Below are 25,352 nucleotides of genomic sequence, written 5' to 3'. Positions count from 1 at the left end.
TGCTGAATCCAATAACTGCTGTGGAGCCAGTGCCTGTGTTTTCAAAGCAGTTTGTTATTATCAAACTGAACACGCTAAACAACACCTACATCTAATTCTAAAGCATATCAATAAATGATGCCCTTTGTGCCCATTATCTTCACCACAGTACCTTCTTATTTTACAGTTGGATACATGTACTTGAATATTTATGCAAACTAACGTATCTGTAATGAAATCCCTGGTAAGTTATTAAATCATGCTGTTTTTTCCTTCAAGCGTTGCAAATGACCAAAAATTAAATCATTTAAATACAGTATTGTCGGTCCAGGTATCTGCTTTGGCTTTTTTCTGGAAGCAGTAGGTGTGTTTTGGAACAAATAACGCATCTTCTGAGAGCAGTGGTTTTCAGTTGTAACCAGTTTTTGTGGCTGGACTGCTTTAAATGAAATTAATGTAGTTGACTGAAAGCCACCTTTATGAAATGGAAATGTTGAAATATAAGGCAAGCAGAGGTTAAAATCTCAGTATATTCTCTCTCAGGTAGTCTGATACTTTGCCAGTATTCTCCATGCGGTAGAGTAAATGACAGCAGTGGGGAAATGGGCCAAACACAGTTTATACAGTTGTTCTGTTGATTACCTTTTTGTAGTAAAAATACAGGAGGTTGTTAAAATACCAGCCTTTAGCCCCAGTAAGCTGCCAGTGTTGGCCTAAATTTGGGCACATGGATTGCTGAATAGCACTTTATTGTGAAAAGTCAAATAATCTTCACGTTAAACCCATGCAAATCTCATAAGCCAGCTCCATTAGAATGTGTTCTGTACTCCATGTACTAGTACGTGGGAATTCGTAGTAGTATGCTTTATTATCGTCATTGCTTTATGCCGATACTAAAAAAAAAATCCCTGTTTTCTCCGTAAAGAATGTTCCTTGTCTCCCCGGAATCGATGCATTGTAATTTCTGTTATGCAGTATTACCCAGATGTGGTTGTGACTTCTCCAAGGGCAACAAGTAGTTTCTTTCCATATGTTGTTAAATGAAACTTTCTGAATTGTCACCTTTTTATGAATACCAAGAATATTTTGTGAAAACTGGACACACTGGGCGTGTGCAATGAAGGATGTAGGATTGTGGAACCCTGTGGTGCTTTAGCTAGGACAGGTCACACGCAGCATTAGACTAGTCTGCCGTTTAATCCTGCTAAGAAGTCTGTACTCAGCTTGTCTTTATCTTCCGTATTTAAATAAATTTTCAGCGATATACTCTGCTTCTCTGTCCTTGGGATTTTGGCCCAGCAGGATTCTGCTCAGCTGATGATAACTTGGACTGTAAGCTGGATAGAGCCGGGGCTTGGTGATAGCAACCGCTGACCTGCGTTAAAGCAATAAATTTTTTTTTTTTTTTTAATTTAAAAAGGTGCTCAATATCTTTCCAAGTGGTGAGCAGGAGGCTTGAAGCACAGATTTTACTGTGAATTTGCATTTGCAGCTGGCACTTTTCTGATCCTCCGGCATGCGCTCACTGTAGCAGCACAGTGACGCTTCGTGTTGGGGTACGTGCATCAGAATTCCAGCTAGGCTATTCAAAGAAATTCCAAACTCTTACTATAGATCCCTAACAAGGTATGTTTCAAAGCCACAACTTGGTAAGAAAAATTATGCACTGTCTTTATATGCTGATAATTCATCTTACGAATATTCTCTTAATTTGTGTTGAGAAGTAATCCAGGGTTTTTAAAGGCGTAAGTGAAAGCTAGGCATTCAGTTGCTACTGGCTTGACTTGTCGAGCACTCTGTGAAAGACGAGAGGCAGAGCTGGGGCACAAGACATGCTTTTCTGAGGCTTGGTGGAGGTATTCTGTGGCATCCACGCGTGGGCTGAACAGCAGAAAACTGCGCCTTCATCACTGACAGGCAAGAGTTACGATGTCTGAGTTAATGGGGGAGAAGAGTAGAAGAAATAGGGTGAGAAAGAGGGGGTTGAGAATAGCAGAGAACCTGAGGGGAAAAAAAGAAAAGGGCTGGGTAAGGCATGGGAAAAAACCTGTGTTTAAATCATTTCCTTTCATAAAGCTGCAGCTCAGGGCCCTCCAGCCGCTGGTGCTCTCTCCACAGTAGGTATCACTTCTATCACAGGGCGCATACTCACTGTGTGATCTTCGTGCAAGTCCCACTTCCCAACAGAAAGATACTGTGGGGATTTATATGCCGAAAAGAGCTTCCTTTTTGCAAGTTGAAATGGGTCAGAAGTGGCTGGAGTGCCCAGGAGAGCCCTACAGGGAGCTGGAAAGGCTCACGTCATTCGGGAGAGCGTTAAGCCCATCGGCGTGGGTAGTTAGGAAAGGGCACATCTACATACAACAAAAGGAAGATGGCAGATTCATGCCTGTTTATTCTTGTCGTCTTACCACTGCTTTGTCCCAAGGGAAATACATTTTACATGTTATATCTGAGAGTCTGTTAACACATAAGGCTTTAAAAAGAAAAAAAAGAAAAAAAAAAAGGTTTCCAGGGAAGTGAGATGTAAAATTAAAGCCCCGTGCTGTTACATCCGTGCGCCCAGCCAGAGCAGGATCGCATTGCTGTGCCTCTCTGCTGTAAGTCCTGTCCCCATAGTGGTGTTAGCTGGGTTTGCCACTTCGGGCTGTCAGCGGAGAGCGCTGGCTCCATTAGTCCCAGCTCAGCTGGCAGCTCATGCTCAGGAGATCCCAGTGAGAAGCAGAAGGTGCTAATGGGGACGAAATAGAAGTGGTTTGGCAAAAGTAATCATAAGGGCTCTCTGCGGCATCCTCAGCTCTGGCCAGTGCTGCTGTGTAACAGGAGGAGCACAAATGACTAAATCTGAAAGGGAGGAATTGCTGCTCAAAAAAAAAGGAAGAAAAAACCCCTCACAAAGTAAGAACGAGGGCATTTTAGCAGTAGCAGTGACAGCCATCACAGATGAGGTAGTCTTGCTCTTTAACACACAGAGCACGAACCTGAATCCTTTATTTAGGCTCAACATGGCTCTTCTCAGAGAGTTTGCCTGGGTAAGGGCTGAACAAAACCTCGCTTTCCTGAATACCAGGTAAACAGAAACAGTATTCAGGTCACGCAGCAGTGAGTGATTCCTTCACTTGCCAAAGAAGAACGTGCAACACAAATAGAAATTGTAGCCAACGTTGTTGGAGCCTTGCAACCTTACCAGTGTATCAAATATATCCCTTGCTGCTATGTTTTGTCATTAACTTAATACGGCAATGAAAAAGATTATGGAAAAATGTCTAATATTTGTATATTGTCCGATAATTAAATATGGCAAAGATGTGTCAGCTCATTACTAATCATAATTAAAGTAGTTATTTCCATTTTCAGCTCAGACATGTGTGCAATTAAATGTACCTGGGAAAGAATTGCCTATTTTTTCTAAATAATTAATAGCTGATGTTGCTGTGCTGACCTCACTCGGGGTCCTGTTGGGTTCGTCATAGCATGGCTGATTCCATAAGCTCCTGCAGTTGGGCCACCACACAGCATCAGCTCTGAGCCGTGGGACCAGCTGGTGTAGAGGGGCTGGTCTCTCCAGGAGTGGGAAGAGTTCATCAGATGATAGGAGCTGAGGGTCTGGCTCGTTGATTGAATGTCTGAAGAGGGAAGTAAATAGCTACAAGTGGGCAGTGGCTGGAAAGCAGAGCTTGGTCTTAGTGAGCCAAGGAGCTGACACAAGCAGGCTGGTGTGAACAAGGAGAGGGGGAAAAAGCTCGTGGGATAAAAGGAGACTTCAGTGGAGCAGGGTCTGCTCCAAACTTTCCCCACAGTTGCGCGCCAGTTTTCCACCCACTGCTTTGCTTCCGAATAGGCTCAGAGGAGACTCAGCGTGGTTGAGCGTGCCTTTGAACCTCAAGGTAGGACTCGTACAGCTGACGTGGAGAACAGTCTGCCTGTTTCTTTGCAGGCGCTTTTAAGTATCTGAAGATCTTTGTCATCCTTTCAAACATCTGAAGGACAATTTTATCTAAGTCCTTTAGGTTTATTCCAATTTGGTGACTGGGAAATGAGCAGTAAGGGACTAAGTAGGCTTTAGTTTGGATAGGAGGAAGAAAACAAAGGCAGATTATGAAAATATTGGAAGAAATTCCTGCATCTTGGGAAGCTTTCCTGTCTCTCCAGCGATCTTGGGTTGACCGTAACCGCTTGCATTTATCTGGGGATGTCTCATTGTGCTTTTCTAACCTATGATTAAAGGAAAGGCAAGGAGTCTAAGGAGACAGTTTTTGATATTGCTTATGTCAGGGTAAAAGACTGGGAGATGTATTTATAAGCCCACACTTTCCAAATGCTTTTAAAAGATTTTTATCATTAAAACAGTTGCTGAAATAGCACCTTCTGACTGTACGTATGCCTCATACCCAGAGAGTGTATTTAGAACATCGCTTTTACAGTACAATCTGAGCATTGTCCCAAGACAATTGTTTCTTTTGCATGCTGCTTTGGCGCTTACGTGTAGAAGGATGCCTTCCTTAGGTTGTGGATGTCGGCTATTTCCCTGTGCTCGTCAGTAGAGCCAATGGTCTGTCTGCGACTGCATTTTTCATTAATCTTGGACTTGAACAAAGGTAGAGGCTGCTAGCACCTCTTGGGTCCACCTGTTGTTCCAAGTTATGGGTTGGTTTGAGTGATGTTTATCAACTGCTTTTGTTTTCACCAGATAACGATGATTCCGATGTAGAGATTCGAGAGGATGAAGGATCCGATAGTGAAGTGGAAGACAGGCAGATCGTGAAGCAGCGCACCGCCACAGAAACACTACTGCAAGGTATCCTAGTTGCCTTTATATGAAGGATAGGCTGGAATTATCTGAGTAACCTTCGATGTAAGAAGACCCTGTTATGCTCAAGGATATTGGTACTGCTCAGTTCTTGTGAGCTGTAAGAGGACAGTGTCTTATGGAGAAAATATAGTGCTTTCAGGGGAGGAAATTAAGGAGTATTTACTGAAAAAAGTACCATGTGAGGAAAATCTTTCCTTGGTATTGCCTTGCAGATTCTGAAGCAGCTTTATACAAAGCCTTAGAAAATAATATTATTTCTCATTGCAAAGCATTTATTTCCCTTTAGCTATTGACACTTGTAGTAGAGTCTTCTTCAAAAGGAGACCTTTAGCAAGTCCATAAAGCCACCTGCACTGACACAGTCATGTGTGCAAAGCACCTGAGTTACTTCTTTCAGGGAAGGACATCTGTCTTCTGCCACTGTTTCACGTGAAGCAGAACTGCAGCCTCTGGCCACTGATTCCGCTAGAGCTCTGGTCAGAAGCAACTCTGAGAAATTACTGTGCGAGGGTCTGTGTTTTGCTTAGGTGGAAAAAGAAATGTTCTGCTTAGTATACAGCCAAAAAGAAACCAGAAAATCAGGTTAGTTCTTGTTCTTGTTAGCGGTGAGTGATTCTGACTGTCAGCAAAAGCCTCTCTGGGATCTGGGTAAAGTGCCCATCCGGGTAATTTCATGTGCCACTACTTCTCCTGGAATCTTAGATACTTACTACTTACTTAGATAAACTGCAAATATGTGTTCTTTCTGAGTTTAATTCTGCTCTTCCCTCTCTGACTGAGACCAGAACAAGAAGATTAAGTTCCTAAGTCACTACCATTCAAGCATTTTTATCCTCAGTTCCTCTGTTTTTCATAAAACTTGAAAATTCTTGAAAAGTGCTAGAAATGCTAATATTCTCTAAGGATTTTCACATTGTAGTTTCTCAAGGAAAGGTTTGTGCATGGTTTTTAGAGCTTTGGAGGTGACTCTGTAACTGTCTGTGATGCCTCCTCTCAGAGGACATCATAATCTAGTGATATGGATACTGGATGCAGCCAGAGTCAGCTCTTGATATCAGTTTTAGGAGCGAAAAGCTTTATTATAAAAGTTGTACATTTTGTTGCAAGTAGAATTTTTTTTCTAGGAACGGCTTTGTTAAGAGTAATTACTCTTAACTGCAGACTCAGCATTAGCTTGTCACACTTAAAGCAAGCAGTTCAAATCCCTGAGATGTTTGCTCTGCCGTGCTGTTTAGATTGCTTTCTATGCTTTTGTAGGTCTCTTCCTAGTGTTTAGTAAACTACTTGTGGCAGATAATTATCCTCTGACTTTTGCGTACTCTTGAGTGTGCTGTTTGCTGACTACCCGGTCGCCATCCCAATTTTTATTCTCCATATCTCTGTGTAAGTTGGAAGCCTCCCATACAAACTCTCTGCCCTCTTTTTGCTTCTCACCTGCTGTGAAATACTGAAGCAGCTCCAGGTATGTTAAATGGCTCCTGAGATGCCTTCCCTACAGGTTCTCCAGGAGGAGTAAGGTCGTATTCCCCCATTCTAACTCACAGCACTTCAGTCCTACAGTGCTCCAGTGCAATCTCTGCTGGCAGAGATGGATACAAACGTTGTTGGACTCATAGGAGAAGGACTGTTGGCTCACTTCTCTGCTTTGCTAAGGTTACTCAGCACCGTCTTGGGCAAGTCACCCCATCGCTCTAGCTGTAGCTACACTGGGAGTTTAACAGCGGGCTCTCTGTCTGTACCGCTGCTTTGGTTCAAAATGTGTACGCTTACTGTTTAGGAGAACTCAGCCTTGGGATATCTCTGCTGCTGGTGTTAAGAGTGATCTCGCTCAGTCCTGCCTGTTCTTATCTAACCAGACCATAGGAACAAAAGCTTGGACTGTATCAAGACATACAGTCAGGCCAAAGCTTTCCTTCGGGAGCTCCAGCCTGATCCAGAGTGCACGCTTAAGTGACAAGTGGTTCTAGCCTGGAGAACAGGCTCAGATCTGCACCTCTCCAGCTGTGTAAACAGGCCTGTCTGGTCCAGGTCCCTCACTGATCGTGAGGATAGAGGGATCGATGTTTGACCGTGTTGACGGTCACCAACTGAAGTACTGGAGACATGTCAAGACCTGAGATTAATGTCAGGTGCGTCAGCTTCTTTAAAAAAATCAGGCCTGAACATTCACTGGCTATTTGTCATTAAGCACACCAGGAACCTGTACACGTTCTTCAGCACAGGTAGTTTGCATTTAAAATATAGTTAATTATTAAGGCAGCATAACAAGAACATTATTTCTATTAATTACTGCTTTTTTCCTTGACTCAATTCAAGACATTTCAATTCCTTTCTTTTGAACCTTTGTCTCTTCTTACATAGTGGTGCTTCTGAGCTGTGTTTGCTCTCAAACTAAGGAGAAATGATCCATTGTGGTCAGTTCCCGTAGTTGCTGTGATTCAGTTTTACATCTTTAATTTTCAGGTTATTAGTATTGTAAGATAAGACTTCCTCCCTCTGTCTGTAGTAAGTGGGCAGGTATTCTGGTGTGTTTTGCCGTTATAGAGGCAAGATCCTCAGGGAGAGATTATCTCCCTTATTAGGCCACCTGGGATAATTGAGGAAAATCAACACACTTTCACCCTCAAGAGTCCTTTCATCAGGTTTGTCTAAATGCAGCTTTGACAATATTGCTCCTGGTTTTATTCTTTTAGCCAATTAAAAAACTTGAAGGTATAGGATTTAGTCTCCCATGGAGTAGAAGAGAGTGTTAGCTGAGAGAGACCTGACAGGCTGTTAGCTCCTGTGGTACAGAGAGAAAATCGAACCCTTATTCCCCATGCACAAAGAGGAGTAGGCAGTAGCGGGTTAAGGTGGAGGGTGGAATGTGCTATGGAGCTTGTATCTCCATTGAGTTCAATGCTTCTCGTTCAACTATACAGCAAACCCAGCTTTGGGAAGGCTTCTGTACAAGGAGGGAGCAGCCATGGGGGTGAGAATAAACGGCTGGGAGGATAGTGGCCAAACTGATAGGTGCTGGCTTACTGGGTTTGTGAAACTACAGCCTGCTTTGTTATCAGAATTACAGGCAAGTCTCCTCCTTGATGGGGCTTATTATAATAAATCCATGTCTCACTAATCATTTGCTTTTGTAACTTAGAGAATGCATTGATTTATCGTCCATAACTTTTAATTTTAACGTTGTCAATGTGAATAAAAGTTCACATCCGCTTTTAATCTGTCTGGCAATAGGTAAGTGAGGTTGTTAAGCAAATAAAATAGATGCACGGACTTCCCCTGAGGTCAAACCGTGAGCTAGTGATGGCATTTGGAATAAGACTCTTGTTTTGTCAAAGAGCCAAAGAAAAAGAAATTCTTGCAATGTTGAAGGTCTTAACAATCTGCAGTGTAGAGAGACCTCTTGCCTGAAGCAGGTTATAAACCAGAATGGTTGTTCACGTGCAGATGGGGTGGACATCAGAGTAAAGAATGCAAAGCCTTGTCCTAGGCATGTAGAAGCTGCCATGACGGGTCAGGCACAAGGTCTGTCTAGCTTCGTCTTCTGTCTCCAGCACTGGCTTTTTTTTAAGATCGTAGGGACTTCCCGCAGTTCCCTCCCACTCTCAAATTCTTTCAACCCCCATCAGAATTTCCTGAGCCCGATGTGGTTTCCATGAATTTAGTCTAACCCTCAGTAGAATATTTTTTTTCCCCCCCTAAGAACTGTCCTGTCTCCCCTTGAACTAAAGTGGATTTTTTTCATCCATGCTATCAAAAGTGGCAGATTTTGAAGTGATGTAATGATTACGTATGCAGATCCATTTTTCCAGTCTCATTTGAACCAGAATTCTGAAATGCATTTTGGCGTCATGAGCAAATTCAGGATCTCTCCTCTTCCCAGTGGTAGCACGGGCTGAGTGGGTAGGCCATGGCAGACTGGCACACGCCGTGCTTGCAACGAGGTAGGCAGTGGAAGTGCTACGGAATGAAGCAGAAATGATCCACACTTGCAGAACTGTGCCTGTCTGTAGTAAATCACCCTCTATTCCACACTGCCAGGATCTTTCAACCCCTGTAAACCAATTATCTGAATGCTTTAGCTCTTCTGTTCCCTTTTATAACGTCGGTGCCAAGGGGCGTTTTTGTCCTGTTCGGACCACAGAGATCATTTCAGTAGTGAGACAGTAACAACTTCAGCCCCATTTGGTCTTTATTGTAAGAAGGCAGCTTTATAAAACTCTGAATGTTTTTCAGCAAACAATCAGTCCAAAGTCAATCAGTGAGAGAGCAGCTCTCTTGGAGCCTCTTACCTTTGCAGAGCTGACCCAGAGGATCAATGTGGTAATGATGTGCTGGCAGCCAGGTTAGCGAGTGTACTTGCTACCGAATGGATAAAACCTTTGCCTGTGAAAACCTGCGCTCTTTAACATAGCAAGAAGAAATACGTCTCTGGACGTAGAAGATGAGAATAAAGAGTTTTTTTAAGAAAGCAAAGTGTAACTCATTGGAAGATGTAGAACGAAATATGCGACCATACAACCGGAGGTGAGTTCCGGGGCAGACAGAGCGCGTGGTCCCATGTCTCCGTGGACGTGGGCTGGCTTGCCAGTGCCAGCTGTTCCCGTGCTGTAGCCAGGCTTGGGGGAACCCCAGTGCTGTACAGATGCATCTCACAGAGGCAGTGCACACAGAGCAGCACATATCCAAAGCATGCTGATGATGCTTTTGTGGCAGATACTCAGTGTTTGGAGATGATGGTGATGCTTAGCCTCCCTGTCTCAGTTTTCTTTTTCAGTCTGAGCTTGTGATTATTAAGTAGGAGCTGGCCAGCAGACACCAAAGGTACCCTGCGTTCTGGCAGAGAGGCTGCAGAGGCTGAATTAGCCCTCATTTTATCAATCCTGTAGAAAGAATTGGAGCTTTGACATAGTAGCCAGAAATCTTCCCAGCAGAGCCTATGTAGTCCTGTTTCCAAATCCTTCCATACAGCATGCAAGCTGAAAAGTAGGAAAATCCTGATCTCAGTGGAAATGGTTAGACTCTGTTTGTGGAAATTCACTCTCCAGCTCATAACTGTGTTCATACTTCTGCTACTGAATTTCTAGAATGTTTTCCTTCCCTCTGACCTCCCCAGGTGTGTAGAAGCCACAGGTGGCCATTGATATGCAGGAGAGTGGAGGGATTCAGTTAGGAATGTGCAATAGCTGCCTGCTCCTTGCTGGATGTCTTGTTCCCATTGATGGTTCCTGTGGCTGTCACCTGCCTAACTTTTTAAAAAGCATGTTAAATAACTAGACTATTTCTTCCCTTCCCTCTGGTTCCTAAAGGAAGTTACGCCTCTTGAGTCCAAGACCAAGAAACGAATACAAGTGCATTTATCATTACAGAAACAGCGTGATAACAAATCTGCAGGTTTTCTCAAAATGATGTATTCTTCACTGTTACAGAAATGAGTCTTGATAATTGAAACATGCTGAAGCCCACTGCGGTTGTCTAGGCATCGTTCAAATGCTGTATGATCCCATCTCTGATCTCTCAGCTTCAGCCGTAGGGACAGCTGCATCTTACTGGCATGCAGCTTAGTGCAGGATGTGATCTCCTTCCTTGCTGTTCCCAAGTCATTCCCCTCAATCAGTCTGTTCAGAAACCCTTAAGAAAGTGTGATCAGGGTCTCCCCACTGCTGCAGCCAAAGTGTGTGGAGTTTGTGTTATTGAAAAGCTGAAGAAAATGTCTTGTTCCAAGTCATGCCACACTTAGAGTCATAGAATCATTAAGATTGGAAGAGACCTTTAAGATCATCAAGTCCAACTGTCAACCCAAGACCCTCATGCCCACTAAACCATGACCCGAAGTGCCATGTCTACACGTTTTTTGAACACCCCAGTGATGGTGACTCCACCACCTCGCTGGGCAGCCTGTTCCAATGCTTGACCACTCTCTCTGTAAAGAAATTTTTCCTAATATCCAATCTAAACCTCCCCTGGCGCAACTTGAGGCCACTTCCTCTTGTCCTATTGCTAGTTACTTGGGAGAAGAGACCAACATCCACCTCACCACAACACCCCTTAGGGTAGTTGTCCCCAGTTCCCTCTCAGCCACTTCTCGTAAGACTTGTTCTCCAGACCCCTCACCAGCTTCATTGCCCTTCTCTGGACACATTTCAGCACCTCAACGTCCTTCGTGTAGTGAGGGGCCAAAAACTGAACACAGTATTCGAGGTGCAGCCTATTCGAGGTGCAGCCTCACTGGTGCCAACTACAGGGGCACTTGGTAACTAAGGTGCCACTAAGGTGCCACTAGGGAGGATTTGCTAAGGGTCTGCTGCACAATCAAACTGTCAGTGTCCTCCTGATATCCCAGCAGTTCCAGCATGGCCAGCCCCGAGTCTCAAAAATACCAGGAATCTGCAGTTCAGGTACTCTGTGGGGCTTGTAGGTACTCTGCATCTCAGGCTTTCAGAGGCCAAAATAGCTTATGATGTCTGCACAGAAGGGAGAGCTATAGACCTGGTGCGGCGTCAGGTGGGCAGAGGTGAGTCGGGTATGAGCAGTTGAACAGATATGAACAATACGATTATTGTTTGTAACCCCAGCGCGTCTTTGAAAATCCCTGCCTGATTTCTTGGCAGTTAACGTGACGTACAGAGCAACAACAACAAAAATCTCTTCTACCCTGGCCAGGCTGCTCTCTTCCTCATGGCAGGAAGGCATCTCGTTGCACGTGTTTGCCTTGATTCACAATCTGTGAAAGTGAGGAGATGAGTGGGTCTGGATTTTGCACGTACCGTGGTGGTGGCAGAGGGAGAAAGCTGAGACATAAAGAATGGGTCTGGCGGGAAGGTATTTGTGCATTAGCAGGATTCAAGTTCTCTAGCTGTTTGATAAAGTGTGAAGTCAAGGGGGAACATTTCACAAAAACACCTGCTCTCAGAGCACCTCAGAGGACTCTACCAAACTGGTATTGATCTTCACGACCCTTTAAAAATAAATTCCTTCCTTGTGAACTTCACAAAGTGCAGTTTTATCATGACTGGGGCTTTGCACGCATGGTGTACAGTGGGTCCTTGTGACTGTGCTCTTGGACTGAATATAGGTTTCTAGTAAAGCAAATCAAGTTCTAACTGTAAACCTTATAAAAGAATTTTGGAGAGTCAGATTAGTCTCTTCCTCGCCTCTTCAGGTCAAGCGGGAGGGAAAAAGCAGTCAACACTAAGTGTTTGAGCCACTGGCTGTGACTGCCAATGCTTGGAGGAAACTACTCTGAGGAGGGAGAAAGCCAATACAACTGATCTTCTCATTTTCACGTATTTCTATGTGGATCTCTGCAGATTCCTGTCCCCCAGATAAAAGTCTGCAAAGTCTTTAGTTTCCTGATATAGCAGATGCTGGACAATATTACCACGCTCATGTAGCTGGGGAAGGGGGGGCAACCGACTGTGTTTGGAAACACCGCAAAGGGGCTGCAGTTTGGAATTCACAGCAATGTATTTGTCTTAACTTGAAATCGAGCTTCCTCCCACCACCTCGGCATCTGCTCCCAAGGGAGCTGTCTTTGGCTGTATGCCTTGTGCCTTAGGTGCTCCCTGGGAGGGAAGAGGTGTTTCTGCACGCTTTCAGCCTGTGTTATGGCCGTTGCGAGACTGGACCTCGTGGAGAAGGAGGAGAAGTTGTTAGGTCTGAAATAGTGGGATTGAGACAGGTGACTCGCTTCCGAGGAAATTTCCTTTTCATGGAGGGTGTAAGAAATAAATAGAAGTACGCTCATCCTGGGCAGCAGCTGTAGTGTGCTTAATTAATCATTGTACTTTGGCAATGCCTAGAAAATGCTGCTGAGACCAGAGCCTTGTCCTAAGGGCTACGCTCACACTGAGGAACACAGTGCCCAAAGGGCATGCAGGTCGGAAATAGCAGACCAAAGATTTATCCCAATTTTCCGTGTGTGGAGGGGAGGGATGTGTCTTACCGGAGCTCACGCTGTGAATTTGCATTAAGAGCTGGAGACTGAACGCCAATCTCCACACCGGGAGCAAAATGTTTCAGCTGCAAATCTACCTTTTCCCTCATGGTAGGCTGTCCTAACCTCTCCGTTTAAGTGTCGCTTCTTGCTATCAGGCACAGGGTTGACATATACCCACTGCTGGGTGAGGAGGTGTAAATTATTCTAGTCCTGTGGATCCATTGTAGGAAGCTGCACGGGTTAGTACAACGGCAAGCATCGCACGCAGGGGAAAAACAGCAAATGCTCACCGGCTTAAAATCACGGATGCATGTTCACTTCTGATCTTTGATAGCTCAGTGGCTATAAACCGTCGCGATGCACGGAGATTAGATTTGAATCCAAAGGTGCAGTGAATTACAGTCCGTTCATTACTAACGTTTTACCTAATTATCACTTTGTACAGCCTGTCCCGGCTGAATTCGCATTATCTGTAAGTAAACATAACAGGCTTTCACCCGCTTGGAAGCTGCGTGAGCCTCTGCGGCTAGAGTGGTGCAGCACTAATGCCTCAGCAAGCTGAGCCCAGCTAAATTGAACCCAGGAAATTTGAAGTGACAAACAGCCCCGTACCTGCCCGCTCTCCCTGTCCTGTGCAGACAACTCCTCTTTCCTGTCTCCCCCCAGTACACACAGAAACATGCCGCAGCCATCTGTCACTCCTCTTGCTGCCACACCTGAAAACTTGGGGGTTTACGATCTGAAAGTTAAAATAACGCTCCCACCTTTGTTGTGGAAGCAGAAGAGCTTTCCACCAATGTGGAAAATCTGTTTTCTCTCCTGTTTAGTCTACAGCATAGAGCACAGCCTGAGGTTCCAGGCCCTCTGCATCCTGGGGTGTCTCCTCTGAGTGTCCCAGGGTTGTGCTGCAGGACCTAATCCTGCTGATCCCACAGTCGCTAGTTCAGAGAGGTGCTCCTGGCTTAAATGATGTAGAGATCAAAGTCTGGGCAGTACCTGATTCTCGTCGTCTTCCAAATGTAAGCAGTGAGATGTCCTTAACTGTTTCCACTGATGGAAGAGCAGCATCCTGCAGACCTTCTGTTAGCATTCTCTAAGCTCTCCCCTTGGCATTTTTGAACTGTCCTATTCCATCAGCAATCCTTACATGATATCTTGATTCTATTTTATATGCAGAATCTCTCTGTTTCGTCTTACCAGTAAATTTTAGGAGCTCCCTGCTGCTTTCTCCTTTTGAGGTAATAATTCCCTATCTAACACTTTATGCTAAGACTTCTTCATAGCAAAATTGCAGTTAAACTCTTGGAGCCATCTGCCCATCTGTAGGCTTGGGCAAAAATGTGTTCCATTGTCGTCTGATGATGTCAGTTGTAATCATCTCCAAATTTACATAGTTTAATCTAGCGTAAATTAGAGCAAAAGTCTCTAAAGCTTGAAGAGAGATCTTCTACTCAGAAATCTTATAATTCCATCTCCACTGCTTGTGTTATCTAACTAACCTGATGGATAGAGGACACCACTCTTTTCTTTAAAGACATAAGACCCTTTAAATTATCTGCCTTGACGCAACAAGGGTTTTTTGGTGACTTCTGGATGAATTAGCCAGCTTTTTGCTACAACTAACTCAAATCAATCTTCAAAGGGGACAAAAGGGACCTGTCTTCTTTTGTACTTTGGGAAGTACAAAAGAGGTTCGACAGGATATATTTTAAAGTTGCTTTGTTTTCACACTAAAAAAAAATAAAATAGATTTTGACTAGATTGGAAAAAATCCATATTTGGCATAGAGAAAGCTAGTGACGACAGGAGATAGATGGTGAAGTGCGATGGTGATGGCAGGACTGTTAAATAGGCATCCGGTCAGTGCTGAGTGACTTCTGGTGGCTGCAGGAAGCAGGGCTGACTCACCCAGTCAGCCCGCACGCAGAATTTCCCCAGTCACAACTCTGCTATAGCCATTCCCAACACCTTCTGGGCTCCCTTCCTAGCAAAGGAGACCATGCTAGCATCTTCCCAATTTCATATGGCCTCTACAAAGCCAAAAGTAACACAGCAAGGCACAAGTTTATTCTCCCTTTTCAGTGAACTCCCTACAACCCTGAGATCTCCACCTCCCTCTTTGGACTTACACATCCAACTCTCAACACGAAATTCATGAGGTTTGCCTTGGCATGGCCTAGGATTCCTGTGGGATGTCAGTCCCTACTGGAAAGGATCTGAGCATAGTGAGCTCGCTAAAGGACAGAAGGCTTACCGCATGGAAAAGGGCAACTTTTGTTCTCCGTGTACCAAAGCAGAGGAAGGAATATGCCAATTCACAGAATTGTTTAGATTGGAAGGGACCTCTTGAGATCATCTAGTCCAAGCCCTCTGCTCAAACAAGAAGGTTTGAGCAGGTTGTGCAGGACCATGTCTAGTTGGGTTTTGAATATCTCCATGGATGGATACTCCACAACTTCTCTTGGCAACCTCATTCCAGTGTTTGACCACCCTCACAGTAACAAAACAAAACAAACAAACAAACAAAAAAAAAAAAAAAGCAGGTTCTTGTGTTCAGATAGAATTTCCTGTTTCTTAATCTGTCCGTTGCCTCTCGTCCTGTCAGAACTGTCATATCAGCATAAGGGAGCTCTGGAAATACCACCCTGACTGGAATTACTGTCAGCCTTACCCTCTTCTGCCTTCTCCTGAGCTCTGGGGCTTAACAAGGGCAGGGATCTTACATGCATTGGGATCTCATCCCCTCAGTGCCGTTTGACCAGCCCTCTGAAATGTAAACTCTGGACTTTATCTTTCATTCTCTCTCAGCATTAATGATGAGCCAGGCTTTATGGTGATTCTCTTTGCTCTTGCAGGAAGAGCTGGCGCACAGATCGTGGGAACAATGCAAGGTGGAGACACGGAGGAAGATGTAAGTAACCATCCCATGTGCCTGTAGAGCTTCGCTGGCAGTGCCTTAGGGTGACGGCCCTCTTCTCAGCTAGAGAAACACCTTTTGCTTGCTGAATCTTCATGCACCAGGCCTGCTTTTTCCCTTCCTTTCCTCCAGCTGACTGCTCTCTCATCTGCGTAGACATATATTTTCCTATTTTTCTTTTGCTCTTGGAGTCTCTGTGCACTGCCCTGTGCTTTAGCTCCAGTCCTCCAGGTGAAGGGACAGGGGTGAGAGCAGAACTGTGAGCTGTGCCCCTTGGGATCCCTGCCTTGCAGATAAAGCTGTCCCACGGCTACTGGCTTTGCCTCTGGTTACAGTTGACCTGGTGAGTGGACAGTGGCTAAACAGGGACACACAGGTTTGTACAGCAGGCACTTCCTTGGACTGCTGCGCTCAGCCTTCGGCATATGTGGGCAATCCTTCTATGCGTCTGGGCTCTCGTAAGTGGCTACTTCTGTACTAGGAAGCTGAAACCAGCTGCTGTGGTGTAGTTTGCATCCGTACGGTAAGCTCTCCCCACCTATCCAAAAAAGGTGCTGGCATCCAAGCTGCCAACCAGGAGCGGTGGGGCTGCCCAGTTCCCCAGATGATGCTGGAGTATTGCTTTTGGAGAGTGCTAGTTGGCACAGGCCAAAACTGTGCTAGGAAATAGTACAAACACTACAAACACTTTAAAACTACAACTGTAAGTCTGTGTTTGAACCTGTGCTGCCTGTTAATTTCCTGGCGTAGGTGTAGCCTTCCTGTCTCGCTGTCCAGCAGACACCCCACCCGGTGCTGCCTGTCTAGATGAGGGTGTGCTAGGAGGTCAGACATCTTCTCTGCACCCAGCAAGAAGCCCTGTGCTGCTGAGGGATTATCCATCTGTCTCGGGACTGCCCTGCCTTTCGCTGCCTTCGTGGCATAGGAATTAAGCCGCTCTGAAACCGAGAATTTGCTTTTGAGCAATCCCTTCACAAAAGGCCGTTACACACACCAGACCCTGGGGAGCAGGCTGGCTTGGGTCGGGAAGCAGAGGTTAATGGACACGTTGTGAGCTAGGAGGGGTCCAAGGTCCCCAGGAGAAGCTTTAAAATGGGAGGGAAGTGGATGGGGGAATCCATCTCTACAGGACATAAGAATAGTAGGAAACTCCTGATGTTCACCCCCACATGCAAAAGCCATTTGCCATGGCTGTGTGACACTGCTAGGTTAGCCATGCAAAGCTCTGGGCAGACTATTTCTCCAGCAGGCAGGGCCAGAAGAGAGAAAATACCACTGTTATTAAGTGTTCATTGCAGAGACCTGGAGGCAGTATAGTAATATAGGATATATATAGCATAAGGGAGCTCTTGCTGGAGCGGGACGAGCTGCCCATCCTCACCTTTTCTCTGGAAAGGAACTTGCAGACCATGCTCTGCTGTTTGCTTCTGCCAGACTGGATGTGGTTAAGGCTGTTTCTTGCCATCTGGGGAATGATTTATGCCCTTGGCATTCAGACCCATTTCTGGGTAGGGGCAGGAGTGGCAGTGCTATAGGTGAAGGCATTGTGACCGTGGTCATGGTGCTGCCGGATTGTCCTTTACCATGTTCTTGCCAGATTTGGATAGTCATCCTCTGCAATTTCTCTTCCCTTTGGCCTTTGCTGTTCACAGCTTTCTCCCGTGTCTCCCTGTTGGCACAGCCCCAGCATATCTAGGTGTGGAAAGCCAAGGCCTTCGGCCTCTTATTGCCCACAACTGCAGCCACTTCAGTCGTCTCGTGGCTCTGCCCTCTTAATACGGCATCTCAGCAGGCACCAGGGCTGGAGGCTTGCTTAGAGACCCTTGCAGGCACCTATGGGTCTGAGATCGGGGAAGGAAACTAGTGAGGCTGGTTTGAACCCCTCAAAGAATTAATCAGGTTATAGAGGTGAGAAGAGAGCAGGCTTCAGCCTGCCCAAGAGCCAGCAGCTGTGTGCCCGGCCTCTGTCACTCGCTGGTGGGGCACATGATGTCTGAGCTGTACCTGCCTTTGCTGCCTTGTCACCTGCTCCCATTCTTGTTATGTTCTGTTTTCTTTTATGTTCTTGTACTTTTTTTTTTTTAATTTTTTTCCTTCCTGCTCTGCCTCTCCTGTTCTTTCCACTCTGGTTCTCCAAGGGGAGATCTGCCCCAGCACGGCCAGGCATGGGCAAGGTCATCACCGAGGCACAGGTGGGTTTCTCTCCTGCAGTTCATTGTTGGTTTTTTTTTTTGGTCTTGCAAAAGGTATCACTTTAAAGTTAAACACCCTGCAAGGTTTTTAGTACCACAGATTCAGCAGAAGTCAGGGAGTTCATTTTTGTCAGCCCGATGGAGAAGGAGGTTTGCAATAAATTGCATGGAGCAGCTCTGGCATTTTGTTATTTTGGAAGGCCAGCAGCACAGCAGCCTGAGCTGGTACAAAACCTCGTGGAGAATCTGCTGCTGCTCCCGGAGCAAGTCCAAATCTGGATCCGTACCAGTCCAGACAAACAGCCCTCCCCAGAGCCCCTGGGTGGGTGGTTGCACTGAGAGCAGGGGAGGAAGCGACTTAAGGTCAGCCAGCAGTGCCACCCTTCACTTTTCAGCTGGCAAAGATGCCTTGCCATCTGAGAACTGAGCTGGTCAGTTCAGCTGGTCAGGAATGCTGTTTGCTTTCCTGCAGGAGGATTCGGGGGATAGTGAGATTGACCTGGATGAAGATGAAGATGAGGAGGAGGATGATATGGAAGATGACAGCATGGAAATCTCCCCGAGCAAATCCAGTCACCGAGCAAGGAAGCCAGAGCCACTAGAGGAAAGTGATAATGACTTCTGACCTGTTAGTAGCAGAACCAGGAGGCATCTGGAAATACAAACTTTGGAGAGCATGCAGGCCAGGAGATAAAATCCTGCCATTTGAAAAGCGCTTGTCATCATGAATTCAAGAGTCGGTAAATAATGTTCATTAAACTTGAAAATTAAACTTGGATTGCCAGTCTTGTGACTCTCAAAGCATGAGCAGTTTATCCGTAATGAGAATCACAGTAATGTGGGGTGCAGTTATTTCCATAATTGCGTTAGAACTGGCCCTCATGCACTGCAGTGCCAAAAGCGGCACTCCAGTGAGCATCGTGTGCTTGATTTCCCTGCATTTTATTATGTCCAAACAGATCTTTTTTTTTTTTTTTTTTTTTTTTTGGCTTAGTAAAACTGGATGAAAAGCTGCTCTGGGAACACACTTAAATTGATTTTTAAATCTGGCTTAAATCTGTTTATCCTAACCAGATTCTTTACTTATCAAGGGCTTGCATCCACAAAGAGCAGCACCAGTTGGCACTAAAAGAGCAGGAAACCAGTGAAGGGATCCTCAAGTACCACCTTCAGTGCAGCATAGCTTAGTATTTCAGCTGTGTCAGTGGGAATTGTTCTCAAACTTCAGTGGGCTGTGCTTGAGTGTTCTGAGAGCAGCCGTGTGAGACAGCACTGTAACTAATTCCGTATGAAATTAGCCCTTGAATTATACTGGTACTTCTGGGGTGGGCTGAGATTAAGGCACTCAAATGGGCCAAAAGTTGGGCTTTTGTTCAGCAAGATACACTGATGCCGCCAGTGAAAGTGTATTCAGGTGAACGCAGAAGCTGGGGTTTATCTGGTGTGTTGCCTCTTTGCTTTTAGCTCTGCTTTAGTGTCACAGTTTGTCTTCACAGGAGCAGAACTCAGTGCTTGATTAGAAGAGTTCATTTTAGTGTGTGTTCATCAGGGCAGATGAGAGCCCAGGCTGTTTTCCAGCCCTTCCCTTTTTTTACATCAGCAAAGCACTTTGCTTTCCCCCCTATCTGAAGTCTAGAGCCGGGACCAACCCCTCCGTTATTGTGCTGAAGGAAGGGATACACGCGAGTTACTTGAAAAACCAAGAGCTTTTTCATCTCTCCGTGTCTCTGGCCCCGAGGGTGGAACCCGAGGCAGTTCCCCATCGGCAGAGTTCAGAGCTTGAAATGCCACGTCAAGGTGGGACAAAATTTTGCAGGTAAATACAGCGCAGTTTTTGTGTGGTAACGGGACATACGTGGGTGCAGTGATGTGCTGAAATGCACCCAATCGTACAGGCTTGAGCTGAACTGGCTGAGGGTTAGGACTCTTTGCACACTATAAAGTTAATTGGCAGTTTGCACCTCACTTCAAAGGAAGCAGACACAGAAAACAGTGTTCTTGGTGCTAGACAGCAGCTGCAAAACCATTAAGGTGGTCCTGTGACAGACAGAAAGTGCACGTGCTCGCCACATCCTTCTCCCAGGGGATGAGAACGTCCTGATTTTAGGACCTGTTCTGAAAACATTTTTCCATGTTATGCAGGGAATCTGTTCTGGTCCTACCTGTGTGCTGAGATATATCTGACCCATGAGAGAGATTTCCCATGAGATTGGGCCCATTCTCCAAGTCTGGGCTGCAGTTTCGGAGTTCCAGTTTTCTGTGTTATTTCCTATATTGTAGGCTGAAATGGAAAACTGACTTAATACCTTGCGTGCCCAGAACCAGAGCCGCTAGTGCTGCCTAGCCTTTCAGCGTGAGCGGCCAGGTTTTAGGGTAGCCGTGCTTTGCGTTGCAAGCTTCTTCTATCGGGCACCACCAGCAGCGCTGTGCTGGTGGAAATGCACCCACTGAGCACTGGAGGCTTTCAGCTCGGCAGTGTGTTTGTATAGCCAGGTATGCATGTCTGCGTACAGATCGATTAAATGTATTTAAAATTGTTGTTAACCCTTGGTTCCCTGGAGCTCCAGGGCACAGGAGATGGCTCGGTGTTGTTGATCGCTCTCTCCGTTGGTGTTTCAGGTAACGTTTCAGCTCAGGGTTAGGCACAGGCTTTGGACAGATGTGGACCTGAGCCTCAATCTGCCCTGAAAGAACAGTGAAAGAGGTAGGATTTAAATCACTCAGCGTCACTGTATCCTGTTGGAGAGCATGCGCCAGCCCCTGACACCTCATGGAAAAGCCATGAGACCTCTTGTCCTGCCAGTGCAGGGTGTGGGGTCTGCAGCCGGGGCAGCGGAGCACGGCACACCCCGAATGCTGCATCTAATGATGCACAGCCAAGAGAGGAAGGCAGCACAAGGCATCTTCTCAGCTAGGAACCAATTTATTTCCAAGTAGGTACCTATCGCACAGCTCAGCCCCGCGTTTCTCCAGGATCAGCCCACAGAGGTCCCTGAAGCAGTCGCTCGCTGCCCTGACTGCAGCAGCAGCATGTCTCAGGGTGGGCTCTGGCTGGGGTGGAGTGAGGAGAGGGGACAGTGGCTGGAGGGGGGTGGGGTTGCATAGTTTGGCTACTGGTCCACCTGCAAACCTGGCACCTTCTGGAGAGTCACTGGGTCTCTGTCGTACGCACGAGGGCATCACCTGGCACCTCTGCTTTCAGCAGCCGCCTGCCCAAAAGGTGGCCTGCTAGGGTAGCACCCTGCCTGCAGCTGGGATGTCGAGAAGACCCATCCCAAGGTCACACAGCTTGTCACCGATGACAACAGCAGGAGACCCAGGAAGTCCAGCCTGCACTTGAGAAGCAGAACTTCATGATAAGGCAGTCCCGGTGCAGACACGTGTGCTGGAGGTGGCCTGTCCCACTTCTCCTGGGATCCCTGCCAGAACTGGAGGGAGAAGAGCTGGTGCTGGGAGGAGAGTGCTGGACCCCCGGCTGGGGTGCTGCAACGTTTGCCCGCAGTAACTCAGGCTGGGACAAGCGCAGAGCTCCGGGGCAGTCAGGATGCGCCCGGTCTCGGGCTGGCTCTCAGCACAGCGCTGTAACCCCATGGAGATCACAGGAGCAGGTCGCTGTCGCCACAAGTGGCAGCTGTCACCTACGAAAATAAGAAGCGCTGGTGTGTGGAATCTGCCCCCTCCTCCCTCCTTTTTGCATTTCACTCATTCCTCGAAGCTCCCCCAGGGCACGGATGAACAGGAACATGGTCCCACATCCCCCAGCTTTCAGCACTGGTGAGTCTTGACCCTCCTGCACTGCTGATCCAGAGGCCCCAGGTCCTCCTGCGCTGTGCCGGGGAGGTCAGGAGCTTGCCTTGCCCCAGCTCTCCTCCCTGAGGTGGGCGGGCGAAGGGCTGAGCAGCTCCCTGCAGAGGCATGCTGGCCAAAGAGACCCACTGGGCCACCTCCTCGCTGTGGCCAGGCACCCTCAGATGTCCACGACGCAGTTGGGTGAGTTTGTCCGGATAGCGTCTGAGATCATCTTGGCTCCCGACTGGCCGATGCAGTTCCCCTGCAGGCTGGGAGCAAAGGGATCAGGCTTGGACAAGAGGCAGAGCAGGATCCTTGGTGGGTATGAGACATGCTCCCCAGCTTTGCACCGGCGTCACCTGCACCCTCCCACACCACCCAGGAGCTCTTGCTGGGTCCCCAGTCACAGGGACTCTGGCTTTGAGAGCCCAGAGGCAGCCAGGTGGGAAGCTAGAGAAAGCCCCTGGGGAGCTGGAGGGGCTGAGCCAGCCCATCCCTGTGATACTTTGGAGAGTATTTGGCTTTTGGGGGGGTTCTTCACCCCAGAGGCATCCCCAGAGAGGAGCTGTGGGGTCTGGAGCTGTGTGGGGATGGTGGCTGTCATGCTGGGAGGAGCACAGGGCACTCTTGCCCCTGCCCCATTGGGGAGCTCCCTCTAGGGCAGCTGGGAGTGGGCAGTGCCCCTGGTGGGGAAGGTCCCTTGACGGCTCCTGTGGTCTCCCCTGTCCCTGCCTTACTGTCCAGCTCAGCAGCCACTTACTTCACGTAGGTGAGGCCGTGGTTGCCCTTCAGCGCAGTGGCGATGCAGATGGCTCCGTCCATGCCCAGGGAGTTTTCCTGCAGGCTGCGGGAGGTGGGTCAGAAAGAACCAGCCAGGGAGAGGTGGCCACCAGGAGAGAATTCATGCCATGGGTGTGGGCATTGGGAAGAGCCACTAGCTCAGGAGTTTTCCCTGCTGAGAGTTGGTGGCCTGGCCCTCCCCCTTGCTGCTTCCTCCAGGAAGGTCTGGAATTGCTCTTTCTGGCTCTCATCCTGGGGAGCAGGGTACTTACTTGAGCCGGCGGAGGCTGCGGTTCACCTTCAGTGCGTTGGCCATCGCCTTGGCCCCTGCCACGCCGATGGAGTTTCCCCGCAAGCTGCAGAGGAAGGCAGGCAGTGAGGAAGGACAGCCCAGGACAGCCCCACACTCTCCGTGGGTGAGAGGAGGAGGTGGGACAGGTGACCCCATGCCAGCAAGTCAAAGGACAGGCAAGCCAAGTCTGGTGGGACACGATACAAGGGTGGAAGCAGTGCTGAGCTAAGGACGAGGGTCTAGGACACCTCCAGGGAGCAGCGTCACAGCCAGGGAGATTTGGTGGCCCCACCAAGCACTTACTCCAGGATCTGCAGGCTCTTGTTGACCATCAAGGCTTCTGCCAGGGCTTGGGCACCAACTGCACCAACTGAAGCTACCTGCAGGCTGCGAGAGAGCAAAGACCCGTGCATGTCGTGAGGTGGCCGTGGTGTGCTGATTAGACAAGCTAATTAGACAGGCTGTGGTGCCAAGGTCACCCTGCAGCCTGGATACTCACTGGAGGTCTGCTAGGGTTGTGTTGACCTTCAGTGCGGCGGAGAGGGCGGCTGTTCCCTCATCTCCGATGGCGTTCTCCTGCAAGCTGAGAGATGCAAGTGCTGCCTCTGCCACGGCCCAGGCACCTGGCAGCAGGGAGACGGGCAGAGGGCACAGTGTGCCGGGCTTTCCCAAATGGCTTTAGGGCATCCCTGGGCCACCACGTGCTTACGGCATCCCTAGGCAGGGACGTGTGAAGGGGATGCAGGACGGGCAGGAGGCAGCAGGCAAAGCTAGCTCCCCTGGAGCAGCGTGAGGGCAGAGTCCTGGGGCAGGTTCCAGTAGGAAGGTCCTGCCTGGGACGTGCCCGCCCGTGCCCCCCACTTACTCAAGGCTGGCCAGGCTGCCGTTGGACCGTAGTGCTTGTGCTAGGGCAGCAGCAGCTTTTGCTTGGATGAAGTTCCACTGCAAGCTGCAAACGGGAGAGAAATGGAGGTGAAGCCCGGGGCTGCCAGGATGCCCCGATCCCTCCGGGCTCAGCGCCCATCCGCTCCCATCCAGCGTGGTGGAGGCTGGCAGGTGACCCATGTGCAAGACGCCCGTGGGTCCATCTGGGATGGCACAGCACGCGTCTGGTGGAAGGGTGACCCGTTCTCAGAGCCTGGATGGGCGGAGGCCCGGGGGCAGTGTCCCCGCCCCACGTCCACACAAGGGGCTTCAAAACCACCATCCAGGTCCAAGGGGAAACTCACTGGAGGGACGTGAGCGCCCGGTTCTCTTTCATGGCCAAAGCGATGGCCTTGCCGCCCTCGTCGTACAGCAGGTTGGCCGCTAAGCTAGAGGGAAGGAGCAGAGGACGCAAGTGGTACACACAGAGTTTGGGACAACTCCAGCGACACCGCGCAGCAGCGCGGGTGCCCTCCTGGGCCCACGGGACTTACTCCAGCTTCCTGAGGGTGCTGTTGGTCCGCAGGGCACGGGCGATGGCGGGGCCTCCCTCCTTGCTGATGGAGTTCTCCCTCAGGCTGGGGAAAGACACGGGGCTGGGGAGGAGCAGCCGAGGCAGGGCACCGGCTGCTCCCTCACAGATCCCTCGCTCGGGGGCTGAGACCACCTATCACAACAGGGCAATCTGTCATGACTCGCATCCCCGTCAGCATCTGCATCTCCATTCCCTGTGCATCCTACAGCTGTGAGCACCGATGCCATCGGGGCTCTTTCCCAGCCTCCCATCCCTGCTGCCCTCGTTTCATTGCCAGACAAGGCTGAACCGATCCTGTCCTGAAGGGAGAAAGCTAACGATGGAGAGAAGGCGCTCGCAGCCAGAGGAGGGACAGAGGCTGCTTTCAGCATCCCAGAGCGCTTGTGGAAACAACCAGGAGCAAGGAAGAAGTTCTCGCGTCCCGTGTCCTGGCACCAGCTTTTGGCCAGGGTGGCCGGAGGGACTGTCACTTACTTGAGGTTGATGAGCCCCTTGTTGGAGCAGAGAGCCGCTGTCAGGGCGGTGACCCCAGCGCTGCTGATGGAGTTGCTCTGGAGACTGAGAGAAACGGGGGAAAGCGTGAGGATGGGCCAGTCTTGGCATGGCAGGTAGGCTGTGGAGCCGCGTTTGGGGTGAAAAGTGCCCGTTTGCCCGTTTCACTGAGAAACAGGCATCTCCCAGCCACGGGAGATGGGGGAGCTGAGGCTAAAGGACCAACTTCGGGAGCAGCCAGGCCAGGATCAGCATCTCCTGCTCACCATGACAGCACCAACCCCACCGAGCAGAGGTGACAGGGTTTGCCAGAGCTTTGAGGCAGCCATGTCCCCGGCCAGCTATCACTGTGGCTGCCAGCTCAGCTGGGGATGCGGTTCCTGCGGTCTTTGGGTCCTTGTCACACCATGGGAAGCCGGTGACAGACCCAGGGCACAGCAGCTTGTCCCCAGGAGCCATCAGCCCTCTGTTCCAGCCAGGCGGGAGGAATGGTCCCGTCTGGCTGCCATTCCCAAGGGGGATGAAGATTGCACCATCCCACCCTGACTCCGCCAGACCTCAGCCTGTTACCTGCCTCGTTAGCCAATTCCCATCATATTTGAGAGAGACAGAAGGCCTAAAGCTGATGGTATCCTCCAAAAGCCGAAAAAAAGTCACCATCAGGGTTGAGGATTAACTCCTTCGGTGCTCCCTTGGTGAAGGC

The 25,352-nt window shown here is 48.5% G+C and overlaps 2 protein-coding genes across 2 annotated transcripts in view; one reads left to right on the top strand and one right to left on the bottom strand.

The window, feature by feature from the left end:
* The window catches only part of CLUAP1 (clusterin associated protein 1), a 24,629-nt gene extending 5,778 nt beyond the window's left edge, over positions 1 to 18,851 (top strand). The window contains exons 2-4 of the mRNA XM_010295800.1: positions 4,670 to 4,777; positions 15,584 to 15,639; positions 18,310 to 18,851. Of these exons, the coding sequence (XP_010294102.1) occupies positions 4,670 to 4,777; positions 15,584 to 15,639; positions 18,310 to 18,462 (317 nt within the window). The 3' untranslated portion in view covers positions 18,463 to 18,851. The remainder of the gene's footprint in view (positions 1 to 4,669; positions 4,778 to 15,583; positions 15,640 to 18,309) is intronic.
* A 2,953-nt stretch (positions 18,852 to 21,804) lies between these two features.
* The window catches only part of NLRC3 (NLR family, CARD domain containing 3), a 13,096-nt gene continuing 9,548 nt past the window's right edge, over positions 21,805 to 25,352 (bottom strand). Inside the window, exons 11-19 of the mRNA XM_010295811.1 lie at positions 24,632 to 24,715; positions 24,117 to 24,200; positions 23,928 to 24,011; positions 23,564 to 23,647; positions 23,198 to 23,281; positions 23,002 to 23,085; positions 22,679 to 22,762; positions 22,387 to 22,470; positions 21,805 to 21,895 (exon numbers count right to left, since the gene is read on the bottom strand). Coding sequence (XP_010294113.1) covers positions 21,805 to 21,895; positions 22,387 to 22,470; positions 22,679 to 22,762; positions 23,002 to 23,085; positions 23,198 to 23,281; positions 23,564 to 23,647; positions 23,928 to 24,011; positions 24,117 to 24,200; positions 24,632 to 24,715 — 763 coding nt within the window. The remainder of the gene's footprint in view (positions 21,896 to 22,386; positions 22,471 to 22,678; positions 22,763 to 23,001; positions 23,086 to 23,197; positions 23,282 to 23,563; positions 23,648 to 23,927; positions 24,012 to 24,116; positions 24,201 to 24,631; positions 24,716 to 25,352) is intronic.

The sequence above is a fragment of the Phaethon lepturus genome, unplaced genomic scaffold (assembly GCF_000687285.1).
Source record: "Phaethon lepturus isolate BGI_N335 unplaced genomic scaffold, ASM68728v1 scaffold20100, whole genome shotgun sequence".
Classification (NCBI taxonomy): domain Eukaryota; kingdom Metazoa; phylum Chordata; class Aves; order Phaethontiformes; family Phaethontidae; genus Phaethon; species Phaethon lepturus.
This window is presented reverse-complemented; position numbering and strand designations above follow the sequence as displayed.